Consider the following 17,549-nt stretch of genomic DNA (forward strand, 5'->3'; position numbering starts at 1 on the left):
GGAGAAGAAAGCTACCTTTTAGTATTCCAGTAAATAACTACCTAGTGTCTCGTGAGTTACATGTTAAGAACACAGCTGCATTTTAATTCTTCCCTATATTAAATGAATCCAATTTTTCCATAGAAAGTTTTTTCTACATTATTTTTTGTGATGAAGGTCTGCTAGGTGGGTCTTGGAAAGAAGCGAACTTGATTCTGTATGTCAGACTTTTATCTAGAAAATGGTGCCGACGTGTTCAGGTCACTGGGAGTACAAGGATTGAGTGTCATACAGTATGTTAAGCAAATCCTGCCAGACTTGGAGATCAGGCTGGCTTTCCCTAAAATTCTTATTGGGAAAAATTGGAAGCACAATGTTACATTTTTTTTTAATGGTTAATTTCAACAGAATTTTTCAATACACAGCTTTTATGAGAAGTTATTTATTGTGTATTGAGAGCGTGTTGCTGTGAGCTATACTGACAGTGCTCCAGGTAGTGTAGACTTCTGGTGCAGTGAGCTGTGAACAGCTCTTAATTTTTAAAGGCAACTTTAGAAGATGAGAACATAATTTTCAGTATTTGCTAAGTCTTTGAATGCTTTAATTAGTGAGAAGTGTTGATGCAACAGTAATATGTGGACAAAGGAGCTCATTTAGAAGTTTGCTTATTTATTTTTGGAATGCTATGAAAGGCTTGAGTCAGAATTGCCTCCCTGTAGTATACACATCCCTGTGCTCACTAGACTGTGTGCTTGTGAAATGTCCCCTTAAACACAGGTAAGGGCCAGCACAGTCATCCCATGTGTTTTTGAAACACAAGAAAGCCACAGGTCTCTCGAGCCTTTCTCTCCTCTGTAGTAGGCCTACACCTCAGAGCAAATGGAGTTATACCAGGTTTCAGTTATATTGTTTTTTAAGCTGGTGATAGTGAATACAGAGTGACTTTGTTAAAATAAAGTTTATAGCTTTAAAAATGGATATGAGATTCTGATGATACTTGTTTCTATTTCGTAAAGCTAGATATTAGTGACCTTTACTCTGAGACATCTGGGGTGCAATCAGAATGAGCTGTATGAGCTCACACTACGCACAGAGTGCATCCTACTAGGATATGTGCATGAATCTGAACCTCAGTGCTGTTGTCTGGGGTTTGCTCCATCTACCTGGTAGAGGGAACTTCTTTGACCGGGGCCTCAAAAAAGGACTTGATACGTTCTTACTCTGGAAACTCAACACGTGTATTAATTTCACTGCTTGATGGCATCAGTGAGGCAGTAGTGTGCTGTGTAACAACTGCGAGGCCAAACTCTGTTAAATAGTTCAGGGTTTCACTCTTTCTAAATTATTTTATCTTTATTCCATCTGCCGCTTGATTATTTTCCTTCTATATGAAATTTTCTCTTTGTGCTCTATGGCTACCAGTACAGAATTTTTTATGAGTATTTGACTGTTATCTCTAATGTGACTTCTAAAGGATCATTTAAAGCCTTTTAATGTGCATGATATTTATTTGCCTTAAGAGGATTATCACATTATTATTATCTCTAATGTCAACATGTTCCTTTTTTTGTCTGTTTTTGCATGTCTTTATTGCAGCCGCTGGAACTGCTCTGGCATTCTCTAGATGAATGGCTCGTTCTTATAGCCACGGAGCTGATGAAAAACAAAAGGGACTCTGCCAACATTACTTCTATTTTACTGAAGCAAAAGGGACCAGATCACCGGGATGCTACTCCTGCACCTTCCTTTGCTGCTGCAGGAACCGAGGGCAGAAAAGAGCTATCCACTGACGCTGGCGAGTCAAAAACATACGATATTGCTGGGAAGCAGGAAGCTTGTGCCGATTGCCAGGACGTTATCTCCATGACAGCAAACAGGCTAAGTGCTGTCATTCAAGCCTTTTATATGTGCTGCTCCTGTCAGATGCCTCAGGGGTAAGGAGAGGACCTAAACTGTTACGATTGTGATATCATATATGCTTTCTTGGAAGAATGTTGGTGCTGGGCAGATGATGTTAGTGACAGTCAAGGGTGTACCTTTTAATGCTTTCGCTAGTTCAGTTGTTTGAATGGGGCTTTTTTCTGGCTTTAGTGGCTCTAAACAACACAGCAAATTTTGCATAGTGCTGCTGCCTATGAATGTAGCTGTGTTGGGACACATTTCATATTGAATGTCTAATGGCTCTTTGTAATCATGTCGAATACTTGCAAGCAGTGTCATTTTGATCTTCTGAAACTTAGCTCTTCTTGCTGTTGGTTCTTAATATGAAATGATACCTGAATTTAATGTGATTATCCAACAAGAAGAGCTATATACTCAGAAAAAAATGTGATTTTATCTTAATGTATGAAAATGAAAGCTGGGGGAAAACTTGTTTGGCTGTATTGCAGAAGTTCATAACAAGGAGAGTCCAATCTCAAAGTGATGCTCACTTGAAATTGTGTCCTGGGTTGGCCAACATAGTTTTGTGTGGAACAGGCACTACAACTTAAGTAAATTTAATACCATCAGTGTCTGGTTTACAAAGAAAAAAAAGTGTGTCCATTGTAACCGAGTTCTTAAGCTGTCCAAGATTGTTATGGATTATATTTGTGATCTGGCAAGGAAAGGATAGTTTGACCCTCTTGAGTGGAGGATTAGGGAGGTTCAGTAGTATTACAAGCACCCTGAGGAATCTAGAAGCAAGATTCCCACTATGTGGCACCTCTTAGTTATTCCCAGCCACTGTAAGGGTTTTTCTTTCTCTGCCAAACTGAGTGGAATAAAAGCTTTCAAGTTGGCCAGTACTGTTTGTCCAGGGCACACTCCTGGACACTCTGGAAGATGACCTAGGGATCAGCATGTTCCACATCCTGTATCCTGTGGTGAGATGGCAGGGAGGTCCCCCCTGCCACCCATGAAGATCTACGGTGGAGCAGACACTGATTTATGACCTGTGGCTTCCGCCGGGTTGATCAAGGTTCTGTGCCCGAAGAAGGCCGGGCTCTTGTGGGAAAAGGCAGCCCTGCTGCTGTAATTCAGTGCTGGGAGGATTGCAGCATGTGGGGGTGTCCCATGCCGGAGCAGCTCGGGAAGGGCTGCAGCCGTGGGAGGGAGTCCAGTCGGAGAGAGTTGGTGACCCATGACGGAGCAGTGTGGGGAACGCTGCGGCCTGTGGGCGGGACTCATGTTGGAGAAAGTTTGTGGAGGACTGTCTCCTGTGAGAGGGGGACCACGATGGAGCTGGGGGAAGAAGTTCCAGAAGCTCCCCCCACCGCAGATAGAAGAAGTGGCAGCACTGACTGCACCCCCCATTCCCTGCCCCTGCGCCACTGGGGGAGGAGGTAGAGATATCGGGAGCAGAGCTGAGCCCGGGAAGAAGGGAGGGGTGGGGGGAAAGTGTTCTCAGGATGTGGCAATGCTTCTCACTGTCCTACTCTGTTATGTGTTGTTAGTGTCTGTAATAAATGTAGGTTCTTTTTTTCTTCCCCTAACGAGTCTGCTTTTTGCTCGTGCCCATAAAGGGGGATTTTTCCCCATCCCAGTCCCATCTCGAACCCCAAGCCTGGCTCTCTCTCCCTTCTCATTGCTGGAAGAGAAGGGAGAGAGAGTGGCTGCGTGGTGGTTGGCTGTCAACCAGGCTGAAACTACCACAAGAGGTGACTGTGTCTCTGTGTCCAGGTGGACTTGCTGATGGGCCTTGTCCAGTGGGGCTGTCCCTGTGCATAATTTATGCTTCAGGTTAGGGAGAGCTCCCGTGGATACTACATAAGTTTAACTGAGAGCTGTTATCGTAGAAGCCAGGAGAGTAAGAACTTTTTCAGTGACAACTGGAAGAACTCCCTTGGATGCGGGAAAGACAGAACACACCTGAATTCCATGTTGTGTTAGGGCTTTTCAGAACTGTGTAGAGAAGTACAAAGATCTGAGACTTACTCTGTTTTATTGAAGTTTTCATATTAATAGGAGTAAATGGCACAGTGGTGTAACGCAATACTTGAGTTACCATCTTGAAATAAAATTTTAAATGATAACAAATGACACTGTCAGACAAAATAATTTAAAATGGCTCTAATTTTAGATTTGAGTGTCTATGTTTAATGGAGGAGAGTAACCAGAGCTCATAGTTTTCCATTGTTCCTAATATTCATACAATAAAGATGGCATTTCATGCTGGTTAACGTTTGAAATACCGAGGTTATTTTCTTTTACTTGTCACAATTGCTTTTCTTCTGTGAATGCTGATACTGAATCTAGGCATTCTTTGTTAATGTACTGAAATATAATGTTACAAGTCTCACCATGTCCTTCCCCCCCTCCCGTATATTGCATTTTACAGTTTGTGTGGCAATTTGCAGGTAGAGAGAGTTCATTTCATTTCAGGGAGGACTCTTTTAGCTCTTTTAGTTGTTTAATACTTTCAGAGTATGTTTAAAATGTTCATATTTGGTCTCTGGATGTTTTTATTTGCTTGGGTTTTGTGTGGATGAGGGGAAGGAAGGACATGGTGAGACTTGCTTCTTCAAAACAGAGTAAGGGAGAGGAGAGTATCTCAGTTTATATAAAATGAGCAGCTCTTGTCTAAATTGGTGTGGGAAACAGCAACAGTTCTAGAATTGTTGTCTTTGACTTCTAAAGTAGTATTTTTCATAAACTTTCAAGGCATTTGAATGAGGGCTTTGCTCTTGTTTGCAAGCATCATTAGCTTTTGATGAAGCTAAAGGGTTCAATTAAGAATTTTTTTTTTTTAAATGCAGAATATAGTGTGAATAAATGGTGTAAATTTTGCACCTGTGATCTCCAGATATATAAATATCTGTATAAGAAAAATATATCTATATACTTATAGATATATTTATAAATATATCTATGTATCTATAAATATTTGATTCCTTAATCTCCAGATATATAAATACATATAAGAAAAAATAAAACTCCATACTAGTGTATGAGACACTTGCCTGGCAAGTAATTTTGTTATTTCATGAATCCATTAAATACCACCTTGCCCTCCCCGTTATTGTTTGCTATGTTTGTAATGTTATTTCTTCTTGGCACTTTTCCTCACTTACCACCATTTACAAGGTGCGTGGTGGGAGTTTTATACAATGAACAAGGATATAGAACAATGTGCATATCATGTATATTGTGGATATAATATCTCTCCTTCCATGTATGTGCTTTAATTATTGTATTGAAAATTGGAAGGATTCAGTAGAACAATGTGTATCTCCATTAGTTTGAGCTTTTCTTGTTTGTATAGTTAATAAGTTAGTGGTCAGGTGGCTTAACTTTGATTATTGGCATTTTTGCCATTTCTGTTAGTTCATTAGGAAATCTTAATGCTGTTAGTATTTCATTTTATGATTGACTAGTTAAACAACATCAGTTTCTATTTGCATAGTATTTTATTAAAAAAGAAGCAACAATTTATATAATTCAAAAAACTGTCAATTTAATTAACCAGAAACATCTTACGATTTTTGAACAGGATGACATCGCCTCGCTTTATAGAATTTGTCTGTAAACATGATGATGTCCTTAAGTGTTTTGTTAACCGGTAAGCTTCAAGAAATATGGAATTTCTAACGTGTTTTTTTTTTTTTCTTTTTTCCCCCAATATAATTCAAACTTATTTTTCTTCTTATGGAGTTGTATTTTTAGGTTATTGTTGTGACATATGTATGGTGTACACTTTAATGGTACTACCAAACTCGAGGGGCTGTATATTAAAAATTCAGAGCTTAGGCTTAAATGAACTCTTCTGCATCTGTTAGCGGTCCTTTTGTAAGATTCTGTGAGAATTTGTGAACAAAATCTTTTTCACAGAGCAACAGAATAATTTCCTTAATGGATTCTTTCCTCATCTTTGTTCCCAATAAAGCCTTCCCTTTTGAGGCAGATGAAAACTTCTGTTCTTCCTCAAATGTCTTATACTTAATGACTTCTTAAAGGAGTCTCAACCATCTTTGTACACTTGGTTGTTTCCAGAGTTTCTCTGGGACTTCCCAGTTTATAAACTTGCTTCTGTGTGGAGAGCTGTTTCTAACTGTCCATGTGCAAAGAATGAGGTAGTCTAAGTCATTTTGAAGCAAGAGTTAGGAAAACATTATGAAATAGAAGACTCTCTTGGAACTTTCCTATATGACATTTTCTCTTTATCTAGACTTCATGTATCGTGAAGCGTTGTTATTAGATCTCTGACTAACATGCTTCTAACCTATTTTTCTTTCAGAAATCCCAAAATAATTTTTGATCACTTCCATTTTCTTCTTGAGTGTCCTGAATTAATGTCAAGATTTATGCACATCATAAAAGCTCAGGTAAATGTCAGGAGATGCTTAGTTACAACTTGTATGAATATAAAGAGGGTGTTTTGTTTAAAAAATAATAATATTTTAAAAAAAAACCAAACCCAAACCAAAAACATTTGGGGAGGATGGAAGAGCTAAAATACATGCGTAAGTCCATTTGAGATGACCAATGTTAAATATGTCTTACAAGTCCAACTTTCAGTTAAACAGAGTTAACTTTCTATTATTAAATATATTTGTGCACACCTAATAGATTGAGCTTCAAAATACTGTGCTTTTTCCTCAGTTGACTTATGTTTTGAGACAAACCAGAGGATAAATATGCCACCATTAATTAAGTTGGCTATAGTTAGTTAGTGGCAGCTCCTTCAGTGAAATGTTATGTTGGCTTGTCACCCTTTGCTTTGTTTCCTACCATTTCCTTTGCTTTTTTTTTTTTTTTTTTTTGTTTGTTTGTTTTTGGTTTTGTTGTGTTTTTTTTTTTTTTTTTTTGTTTTTTTTTTTTGTTTGTTTGTTTTTTTTGAGTAAAATACTGATGTCTTGCATAACCTGAACTCACTTTTTGGTTTAACACAGGACATGAATTCAAGACTAAAGAGTTACTTTAGGGCAGACTAGTATAGTTAAGTGGAAAAATTAGCGAGTAAACACCCATACAGAAGTCTGCTGCTTTACATAATACTGTAGTGTTAAGCATCTGGCACTTTCATCACCTTTAAAAGATTATGGTTGTCTACATGTAGCTTAGGGACAGAGCTGTGTATTTGTTACATTACATATGAAGATGGTCTTTAGGTGATAATGAGTTGTTTGGAACTCCTTCATTTAGCACACACTGGTTTACTTTTGCTTTGTTCTCTATTAGAAAGTTTCCTTAAATGAAAGGACAGAATTTGCTGTAAGGAAAAGTAAAATTCCTCTAACCAGCCAGAACACTCTGCAACCCCCCCCACCCCCGTCTCCCCAAATAATTGTGGAGGGTCTGTTCCAAAAGCTTTTTCTTTAGTTGTGAATAATACTGTGCCTTTATTTTTAGATGTACATTGTTTTTTGGTAATCCAGTTGGATATTTAGGACATGATGGAGGTGTATTGCTTACTCATTCTTTAGTTGAAATGTGTGTTTTTGAAATTCATTACTTTGGAAGTGACCCAGAAAACTGGTACCCTGTTCGTTAGCTGAACTAGAAGTACGTGCTGTGAAATGTGATAGGTGAGAGAGGCCATACGTGTGTTACATCTGTCTCAGAACAACTGAACACTGAGTCAAGCCAGCTAGGACCTTGCCTACGAGTTGCTTTGGAAGGTTTCTGGTTCCTTTGGCTTGATTTTTATTGCCAGTCAACTTTACTACAGTACAACTTGTTTATATCACTAGTGCTTTTTTGCCCAGCTGTCGTTGATAATCAGTGTTACAGAAGCCAGTAACTTCTTATTTAGATTCCTTCTCCCCCCTGCCCTGGAAGAAATTTTGGGCTATTTTCCACCTATGTGGTGAATGCTGATAATATTTCTGGATAACTGGTGGTCCAGTTTTTCTGCGTGCCAGACTTCAACAAGCACTCAAGGGTACGCCTAGTCCTTTCCTCTTCCCAAAATACTCTATAGTGTATCGAGGTAGCACTGAGTAACTCTGCACATCTCAGAAATGAATTGAGAGGTATGCATAACTGTTTTCCAGTCATGCTCGTGAAAGAGGAGTTGAATGCATCTATATAATATGGTTTACCCTTTGTTTTCTAGCCATTTAAAGATCGCTGTGAATGGTTCTATGAACATCTGCATGCTGGGCAGCCAGATTCGGACATGGTGCACAGGCCTGTCAATGAAAATGACATCCTTTTGGTTCACAGAGGTATTGTTATAAATAGAATTAGTATATCTTTACAATATATTGAAACATCATGAATTAAGATAAATTAATCAGTGCTTTGTATTTAGATTCTATTTTTAGGAGTAGCTGTGAAGTTGTGTCTAAAGCAAATTGTGCAAAACTAAAGCAGGGGATTGCTGTGAGATTTCATGGAGAAGAAGGCATGGTGGGTAAAACTGCATGGTTTCCATATATATAGATACCCTTATGGTATTTATATAGGGAAGTGTTAATTCTCATTCACAAGTATTGTTTTGAACTTAATTTAAAGTAACCTTTATACTTTATTAAGAAATACGTGATTACCCAGTGTAACTGTTGTGCAGTGAAAGCTCTGTGTACTAATATCTCTTATTCTTTTGACATGCAGGGACAGGGTGTGGTGCGCGAGTGGTTTGATATCTTATCCAGTGAAATAGTTAACCCCGATTATGCCTTATTTACCCAATCAGCTGATGGTATGTCTCTGCTTTTTTTTTTTTTTTCCTAATCTTGTGGTCTCTTCTCTTATAAAAGCATTTTTATAATCCAAGAAAAAAAAGTCACTTAACTGGTCTCAAAATATGATTGTTACTTTTTAAAAGCAACACTGACCGAATTGATCTCACGTACATCTAGAGATGTGATCTATTAATTTACATTTTTATAACTACAGAAATGTTTTTCTTAATCTGAAGTTTCCTTGATTTTGCCCTCTTCTGTAAGAGGAGAGCGAGTTGTTTGTTTTAATGAGTCTATGCTATTTCTGCCTGGTAGTAGAAGGACATAACACTCTGAGAGCAGTATAGAAAATGTTTTCCTTTCTTCTGCATCTGCAAGGAAACTGTGGAGGTATTCCTTTATTTCCTTTTAGAAACCCACAAATGCAGTCAGTTATTTTTTGTGGTAAAACCAGATGTTGATCTCCCTAGGTCTGCTTTGTATTTGACTTTTTGTTTTTTGAGTGCTTCACATAAAGGATTTCTTTATCAATAAAAGATTTCACATCATCGTCAGTGATAAATGTTTTGCTTTCTTCTCTATGGAGTCTTGCCAAATGGCAAGGAATTCAGTCAACAGTAGCAGCGTAGATTAGTTCCTGCAAGTTAAAAGGAAAAGTTCAGGAATGTCTGTTTGACGTGGTCATTTCCAAGGAGACCAGGATAGACTCTCTCCTGTCTTCATCTGGCTGGAGCCAGATGAAAGGAGGTAGATGCGTCCTGATCCTTCCTTTGAGCATGTTCACAAGTTGATAGAAGCATCATTAGAGTGAGCAAAAAATGCACATAGCAGTGTAGTAAGATGGAGAACCAAATTTAGCAGGTTGTGATTAACCTTATGTTGATGGTAATTATTGCACAGTGGTGCCTTGGAGAGTTGACTAAGTGGTATCATTGTAATAATAGGATGTCACTGCATTCTAATACATTTCTTTCTGTTGTCTTTTTGGTGTAAACAACTCCAAACAATCTTCCAGAATCCCAAAATAAAACTCTTTCAGTGGTTTCAGATGCTTAGTGTATTTGATAAATATGAACTTCGCTTAAAAAAAGAAAAACCAAAAAGTGAGTCGTGAAACATGATAATTTTTATTTTATAGGAACAACTTTCCAGCCCAACAGCAACTCCTCTGTAAATCCAGATCATTTGAACTACTTCCGTTTCGCAGGCCAGATCCTGGGGCTAGCTCTGAATCACAGGCAGTTGGTGAACATCTACTTCACGAGGTCATTCTACAAACATATTCTTGGTATGATTTTTTTTGAGAATCCTGTTTAGTAGTCATAGCAGGTGTCTGAGCAGTAAGCTTTTTCCTTTTTTACTTTTGTATGTGTTAAAAGTGAAAAAGTCTTGGAAATTAATGTCTTGCTAATCTTTTATGTACATCAGAGTCAAAGTATAATATAGCAGTAATTGCTATTCCAGTCTGAGCCTCTCTTAGGGACTCTTATAGCTGCAAAATACAGAAACACATTAGCAAAACTATGTGGGAATTTTATGCAGCTAGCAACTTTTAATAAAACAGCTAATCTTTCCATTTATATTTGAATATGAATCTTAAATTAAAAACAAGGCAGGCATCATTAATCTGTCTAAAGCAAAACCATATAATTTAGTAGTTGCTGACTAGGAATGCCTGCAAGGCAGACTGGTGCAGCCAATTGGTTTTGTGGTGTATGCAATTCTTTGTGTCATAGTTGTGAAAATAATCTGTCCTGCTGTGCCATGTCATTCCAGAGGAATGAAAAGAATTGATCCCTAGTTAACTTAGGACAGACTTACAAAGTTGATAATGTTTATGAACTCGGGCAGAAGTTATAGAATCATAGAATGGTTTGAGTTGGAAGGGACCTTTAAAGATCATCTGGTTCTAACCTCCATGCCATAGGCAGGGACACCTTCTACTAGATCAGGTTGCTCCAAGCCCCATCCAACCTGGCCTTGAACGCTTCCAGAAAGGGGGTGTCCACCACTTCTCTGGGAAACCTATTCCAATGTCTCATCACCTCACAGTAAAAGATTTCTTCCTTATATCTCATCTAAATTTATTCTCTTGCAGTTTAAAACCATTACCCTGAGTCTTGTCACTTTACACCCTGGTAGAGTCCCTCCCAGTTTTTCCTGTAGGCCCCCTTTAGGTACTGGAAGGCTGGTATAAAGTCTCCCCGGCGCCTTCTCTTCTCCAGGCTGAACAACCCTAACTCTCTCAGCCTGCCCTCACTTGGGAGGTGCTCCAGCCTCCTGATCATCTTCGTGACCCTCCTTTGGACCTGCTCAAGCAGGTCCATGTCCTTCTTATGTTGGGGCCTCCAGAGCTGGACACAGGACTCCAGGTGGGGTCTCATGAGTGCAGAGCAGAGGGGCAGAATCCCCTCCCTTGACCTGCTGGTCACACTGCTCTTGATGCAGCCCAGGGCACGGTTGGCTGTCTGGGCTGCGAGCGCACATTGCTGGCTCATAGTCAGTTTTCCACTTACTAGTACCCCCAGGCCCTTCTCTGCAGGGCTGCTCTCAGTCTACTCATCTCCCAGCCTGTAATGGCCCTCCTGTAATGACTATAAGAGAGCTCGATATCGGAAGTTTTCTGTAATTATTCTGTCTGCCTACAGTCTTCCTGTGATGGTTGCCGAGTCCAGGACAGACCAACTCTTTACTTGCAGATTTGCTGTTTCTCTTCCCTCAGAGCATTCAGGGAACACTGCTGTAGTTTGATGGTGCAGGCTCACTCATCTTTTTCAAGATCTTCTTGACAGAGGGATGCATTTTACTTCTCTCAGTGCTACTTTCTGCTGTAAGAGAGTGACTGTGTACTGGGCAAGAGACAATGGAAGACAGTCAATCTGAATTGCCACCATGTTGGCAGTGCCTCATCGGGCTTCCCTAGTCATTGATCTTCACATGGGAAAGTGGTTCCAAAGTAGACGTATCTTTGTGTGCCACAATTTGGCACTGATGGGTTGAGCTCCGACATTAATAGATTGCTCTGTGTGAGCAGAAGAACGACGCTCACGGGCTAATTGTGTGATATATTCACAAATGAGAAAAACATATTTTTTCTGCTGTTCAGTGACACCTTGAGAATAGTCAAGTGCTGCTTTTCTCACCTCTTTATGGAGATGGCTACTTTTTTGGGTTCTTTTCTAGTTTGACTCCTGATTATATACTGAATTTGTTGCTTTCTGAATTGACAGGATGACCTATTGTTTACTTTTTTTTTTCCTTCTTTCATTTTGCTTGTGTAACTATTGCAAACCAAACAGCAGTGAGTAGTCACTGTTAATAAGATCTCACCAGTCCCCCTTAGTAAGGTCTTGTCATTCTGTTGAACAGGCATCCTGGAACTTTGTGGAGGTTTGGGCACATTCAACTTAAAGTTCAAAAGGTTCACAGGTTTTTATAACTTCTTGTTACTTGTCAGACAGTGAACTGGAAAAATTACACCTCCACTTCCCAAAATAGTTGATTTTTCTACAGCAATCAGTGATTTATTTAAACCTTTCCAAGACCTTTTCCCTCAGCTTTATCATCTCCTCTGTTCTTGCTTAAGGAACCCAAGTTGCACAGCAGCAGGTGCTCCTGAGGGGTTTTTGTTTTATTTTTGTTTCAGGTTCAGCTATGGGTTATGCTAACTGTTGTTCATGCCAACTAAAAGTTACCGTGTTACAGACCTAGAGACTCCCTTCAGCTACTTGTCAGGCCTGAAGTAATAGACTATTAAATCTTTTGAAGCCTGAGACTGTTTCCATTGCTTTGGTTTTTCACCTTGCACTGAGATTCATGTTTTCTATAGCCTTTCCTGTTGATGGCACTGAATCCACGAGTTACGTGGTAAGAACTCCTGTATCTGAGGAACAGTGTGAACCTCTTTCAGAGGAGATATTATCTTTACTCAACAGACATGATGTGGAACTGCCTTAATTAAAAGCTGAAACCTGTATGAACAAGTATGGCTACTTTTTTGAGTCAATGGGTGCATCACCTTTTTTCACTGTGATGAATTGAGGTCTTTCTGGAACCATATCTAGTAGGCAAGGAGAGATCACCCACTTAACTGATGACCCAGCTAACACACAAATCATGGTCTTTGTAAGATGTTAGGTATGTAGTCTGCATGATTTTTGTGTGCTGTGAAATCAAACGTTATTCCATATATCTTCATGTTTATTAGGACTGCACTCTATTACAGACGTAGAACTGAGGTAGAAATATAGTCAGAAATTAATCTGACCTCTTCGGTTTGTTTTTCTCCAGCTTCTTAGCTGTCTGCCTTCTGCTTAAGCAGGGGAGGAGAAGATAGTTTTGCTAGTTTTGTTGTCCAGTAACTTTGCATTTTTTTCTAAGGAGCCAATGATGTTTCTGTTTGGAAAGGGAAACTTCCACCTCCAACCCACAAAGGCACATAGTAGGTAAACTCCTAACTGTGCTATATGCTGTTAGGTTTAAGTCCCCTCTTCCACACTATAATAGAAAGTACTTGAAATGGCATAAACAAAAGTGAAAATTAATTTCTGGGTCAGTGTATTTTGAGCCGTAGTCTTTAAATCCTTGATTATTTATTGAACTTGTCTCAGAGCTTACCTGTAGTATCTTCTCAAAATTCTGTGTTGCACAGAAATACCCGTTTCTCACAATTACGCTAAGGTAGATTTCTCTTTCTTTTCAACCTACAGGTGCCTTAAGGGTATAACAAGAGAAAGATACCTAGTATTTCATGAGATTTACATTGTCTTGATAAATCTGGTGGAGTTTCTTTATAACTGCCTGGCTTGAGTCTATTGATTGGTAAAATATGTGTCAAACAGATGAGTGAGCTTAGTGCTTTGGTCTCCCAACATGCCTTACTATGATTGTAGTCTCATCATAATGCTCCAGGTCACTTTCTTCTCTAAAGGAGTCTCGAATTCCTACTTTTCAGTCTCCTTTTCCCACGTTTTGCTTACATCCCTCAGGGACATCATTATTTCCACATTTCATATGTGAAAGGCACATAATACTCACTAGCTGGCAAAAGTGAAAGTTCTCTAGATACTAGACAGCTGTTGGATTTTATTTTTTGAGAGATGACAGTAAAAATTCATTAGTAAATCATCTATACCTCTCTTAAACTGGAGCATTGCTTGATTAGATTAGAAAAAACAGTGCCTTGCAGCTTGTGTACATAACATTTCAGCACTAGCTGGCTCTTGCAGGGAAATACTGTGACAGTTCTTGCACTTACATGTTTGCACTGTCTGCTAACCTTTGAATTTTGTGTTAGTGTCTGGTGTGCTGCTTCTGCAGTCCATAGCACACTAAGACTTTTACTAATGGGCGGGCACCCTTGTGGCACTTCACGATGTACAGAAGATGGTGAAGCAAAGCGAGAACTTCCTGATAACTTGCTTTTCTTTAAACCTACTATCACCCTCACCCCCCTGCCCTTTTCCCAGGTATTTATCTGTCTTGGTAGAGTCAAAGTATTTATTGTGACAAAGTTAAAGTAATTGAGGTTTGCTTCTTGTGTGGTGAAGACGGCAGTTCTCTTGTACAAGCTCAGGGTCACCTTGTTCTGGGCACCTTTACTCAAATTTCTTTGGGTGCCGTGTCTACGAAGGTGCTGTAAATAGGCAGTTTCTATACTTGGATAAAAATCAAACTTTTAGCAACTCTAATCTTAATGCTTCTAAATGACTTGCAAATGCAGCTTGAAAATGTAGAATTCCTATAAATATATTTTTTTTCAACTCTACAGTAGGTCTCATAACAAACATGAATAAAAAGAAGAAAACTGAAGAGTGAAAGAGTTTTCGATGTACAGAAAGGTTGTCTTATTTCCCCTCCAGTTCTAAATAATTTCCTGGGGGAAAAGTTATTATTGTATAGAGAGCAATGATATTTGGTTTTTGCAAGTTACGTAGAAAACTTCAGGATTTTTTATGAAACTCATTTAACATTGTGTGGTCTGTATGGTTAGATGCTTTTACTGAAATCCATTAGTGAGCTAAAATTGTGCAGATTGTTGTTGCTCAAGTGGTATGCCATTTGCTTCACTGGGAAAGAAAACATACAGAGGAAACTTGATTCTTTAATACTTTTAACATGTAGTAATTACAGTTCTGCTGTAGTTAGTAATGGTGAATCCCTTTTTCCCTTTTCCTATTACTGCATTATTCTGGTTTCTCTCTAGAGGGCAATCTTCTACCATATATTAAGTTAGAACCCTTTTTTTTTTTTAGCTTATTTATGTGAGGGGTTTTGTCTCTTCGTTTTTTCTAGGTATACCTGTAAATTATCAGGATGTAGCATCTATTGATCCAGAGTATGCAAAGAACTTGCAGTGGATTTTAGATAATGATATCAGCGATCTGGGTTTAGAGCTGACCTTTTCTGTAGAGACTGATGTGTTTGGAGCAATGGAAGAAGTGCCACTGAAGCCAGGGGGTGCAAGTATACTTGTTACGCAGGAAAACAAGGTGAGTATGCAGGTTTATTCAGAAGTTGATAGTATAAGAAAAGCAATTGGACTGATTTTCTGAATAACTGGAAACGTAAATGGTATACCTGTTTCAAAGGAAATACAAAGTTGCCAACGCTTTCCCCCCTTTCTCTAGCTTAGCATGTTATAGTATTATTTAAAATCTCTGCGAGTGTTCAGGTGTGAGGTCCTTCTTTCTGACAACTTTTGGAACAAAAATAGGATCAACTTTAAATGAATGGTTTATTTGAAAAGTTACAGATATTCCTAAAATTAAGCCATGGATGTAAATACCAGGAAGGTAAAACAGTAGCAATTGCTAAAAATGAAATTGTAGGTAATGTTTCAAAGTGTGCTGCTTGCTAGGCAGGTCTGTGACACTGGATTGCTCTGCAGTTACGTATGGATAATTGACATATTAAAAGGCTGCAGGAAGATTTTTCAGCCATTTGCAAGTCACTTGGTCTGTAGGGAAATAATCTGCTTTTTAAATTTACTTTAGTAGTAGCAGCTCGGAAAGCCCCTAAATTCTCTGCACCATTAGTTCAAGAACAAATGTGAAAAAACACAGCCACGTTTTGAAAATAGTGTAGAAATGAGATAGACAGAAGTCTAATTGAATTCTGCAGTTACCCACCAGACAGTTTTGAGTAACTGCAGGATTATCATGGGTAGACCTGCAATTCCTTGTGTCACTGGCTCTTTTGATCCTTACATCTCTTTTGTGTTTTTATTTGTCATTTGTGTTGAGCTAGCCAAACTCTCCTTGTGTACAGTATTCATTCAGCCCTACCAGTCGTGTAGACAGCTGCTGTATCTGTAAATGGCCACTTGGTGTCAGCATCTGTTCTAATAAAATTTTACTTTGTGTTGGCAAAATTGGCACTGGATTCTTGTATGCTTAATCCTCGTTTTCAGTAAGGCAGTGTCATTCCAATAACAGGAATACATATTATTAGCTTGATTCTGCACTGTTTCCGGCAATATAGTAATTCATGAAAGAATACAGATGGTAAACCGAGTCTAATTGTGAAGGCAGTGGATGATTAATTTCTTTATTACCCATCAGAGAAAGCAAAGATGTTCATTCTTTGTTTCTGGGCAGTCTTAGCTTCTCAATATATAGACGTACTTGATATAAATTGTGGTTTCGTAACAACTATTTAGAAACTATTATCAGTTAGAATGAAATTAGAAGTTTGCCCACACAAGGAGACCCTCAGTCATTAGTAGATTAATTTTCTCTATTAACCTCTGACTTGGGGCACAGTCTGTAGAGGGTGGTCGAACATGTGTGGAACAGATGCATCCATGCTAGCTCATCAGCCTTCCTCAGCTGTGGCAAGAGGGGCCAAGAGTTTGTGGAGCTTTTATTTGAAAGGTGGTAAGAAACAGATGACTGCTTTGGTAGCTCTGAAACTGTTAATTGATTTGTTTTTTTTGTTGTTTTTTTTTTTTTTTTTTTAATTTGAAGGTGCAAAATGTGAAGTCAGCAAACATCTGTAAGATGGCACTCCTTTTTCACTGATTTTGATACTGGCAAACCAAGTTGTTGGAAATAGTAGATCTGTGCTTTAGTGGTGGTTGGGGATTTTTTCCCGATTTCTTTAATGTGACATGGTTTCACAGGATGTTTTAGCTTAGCAGTTCTACAGGTTTAAACAGGAAAGTGCCTACCTTATAAAACATCTTTTTTTTTTTTTTTTTTTCTGCAAGAGATATCTTTCTTTTTTTCTGCCTTTACCTGAGGAATAGAAGACCGCTGTTTAAAACTTGTTGTATTTGCTATGCCTCTGGGAGAAGAAATTTCAGTTTCTAAAGGAATTTGCTGTGTATGCACACTAGCAGATTACCTATTTAAAGGATAGCATTTTTCAAATATGAAATTGGGTGCATCTTTATCTTTTAAAAAAGAACTAAACCGACAAACCCTCAAAAAAAAAAAAACATGCCAAAACCAAACCAAAAAACCCACAGAAACCACCCAAATGATCCATTTCCCTCTTATTTAAAACCAAAATAAAAGAAAGTAAATACCTCATTGAGGAGCTGTTGTAATAGCTGTCTGTAAAAGGTTGTTTTTTTTTTTGAACGAGGGCATTTTTTTAAATCAACTGTCCAACTGAAGTATCAGTTATAGTAGTGGTTCAACTGCCTTTTGTCATGGTAATAGAGGGACTTCAAAGGGAAAGGTCAGGCTTTGTCCAGTGTCCATGCTATGCATTTCTCTTTGTTCTTTGCTGTGTATATTTTTGCAGCTTTCCACTTAGTTTTTAGGACAAAAATAAAATTAGAGCTAGGCAAAGTTTGACCATACGCTGTTTTTAAAAAATGGTGCAAATCTCTACAATCCTGTGGCTTTCTCTGTCCTCCCAGGACTTGTCTGTGAGCTGCCTGTGCTGTCTGGCAGTAAAAAAAAAATTACGTGTGTGGTTTTTGCCTTTTTTTTTTTTTTTTTTTTTTTTCCCCAA

At 38.5% G+C, this 17,549-nt stretch overlaps 1 protein-coding gene across 5 annotated transcripts in view; it reads left to right on the forward strand.

Moving 5' to 3' along the window:
* HACE1 (HECT domain and ankyrin repeat containing E3 ubiquitin protein ligase 1) overlaps positions 1 to 17,549 on the forward strand; it is a 55,837-nt gene that overhangs the window by 28,174 nt on the left and 10,114 nt on the right. For all 5 annotated transcript variants that reach the window (XM_042803176.1, XM_042803177.1, XM_042803180.1 and 2 more), the window contains 8 exons: positions 1,576 to 1,913; positions 5,450 to 5,518; positions 6,194 to 6,281; positions 8,015 to 8,126; positions 8,213 to 8,310; positions 8,515 to 8,602; positions 9,724 to 9,873; positions 14,880 to 15,076. In XM_042803176.1, coding sequence (XP_042659110.1) covers positions 1,576 to 1,913; positions 5,450 to 5,518; positions 6,194 to 6,281; positions 8,015 to 8,126; positions 8,213 to 8,310; positions 8,515 to 8,602; positions 9,724 to 9,873; positions 14,880 to 15,076 — 1,140 coding nt within the window. The remainder of the gene's footprint in view (positions 1 to 1,575; positions 1,914 to 5,449; positions 5,519 to 6,193; positions 6,282 to 8,014; positions 8,127 to 8,212; positions 8,311 to 8,514; positions 8,603 to 9,723; positions 9,874 to 14,879; positions 15,077 to 17,549) is intronic.

The sequence above is a fragment of the Tyto alba genome, unplaced genomic scaffold, assembly GCF_018691265.1.
Source record: "Tyto alba isolate M040663 unplaced genomic scaffold, T.alba_DEE_v4.0 Super-Scaffold_40, whole genome shotgun sequence".
Taxonomy (NCBI): Eukaryota; Metazoa; Chordata; class Aves; order Strigiformes; family Tytonidae; genus Tyto; species Tyto alba.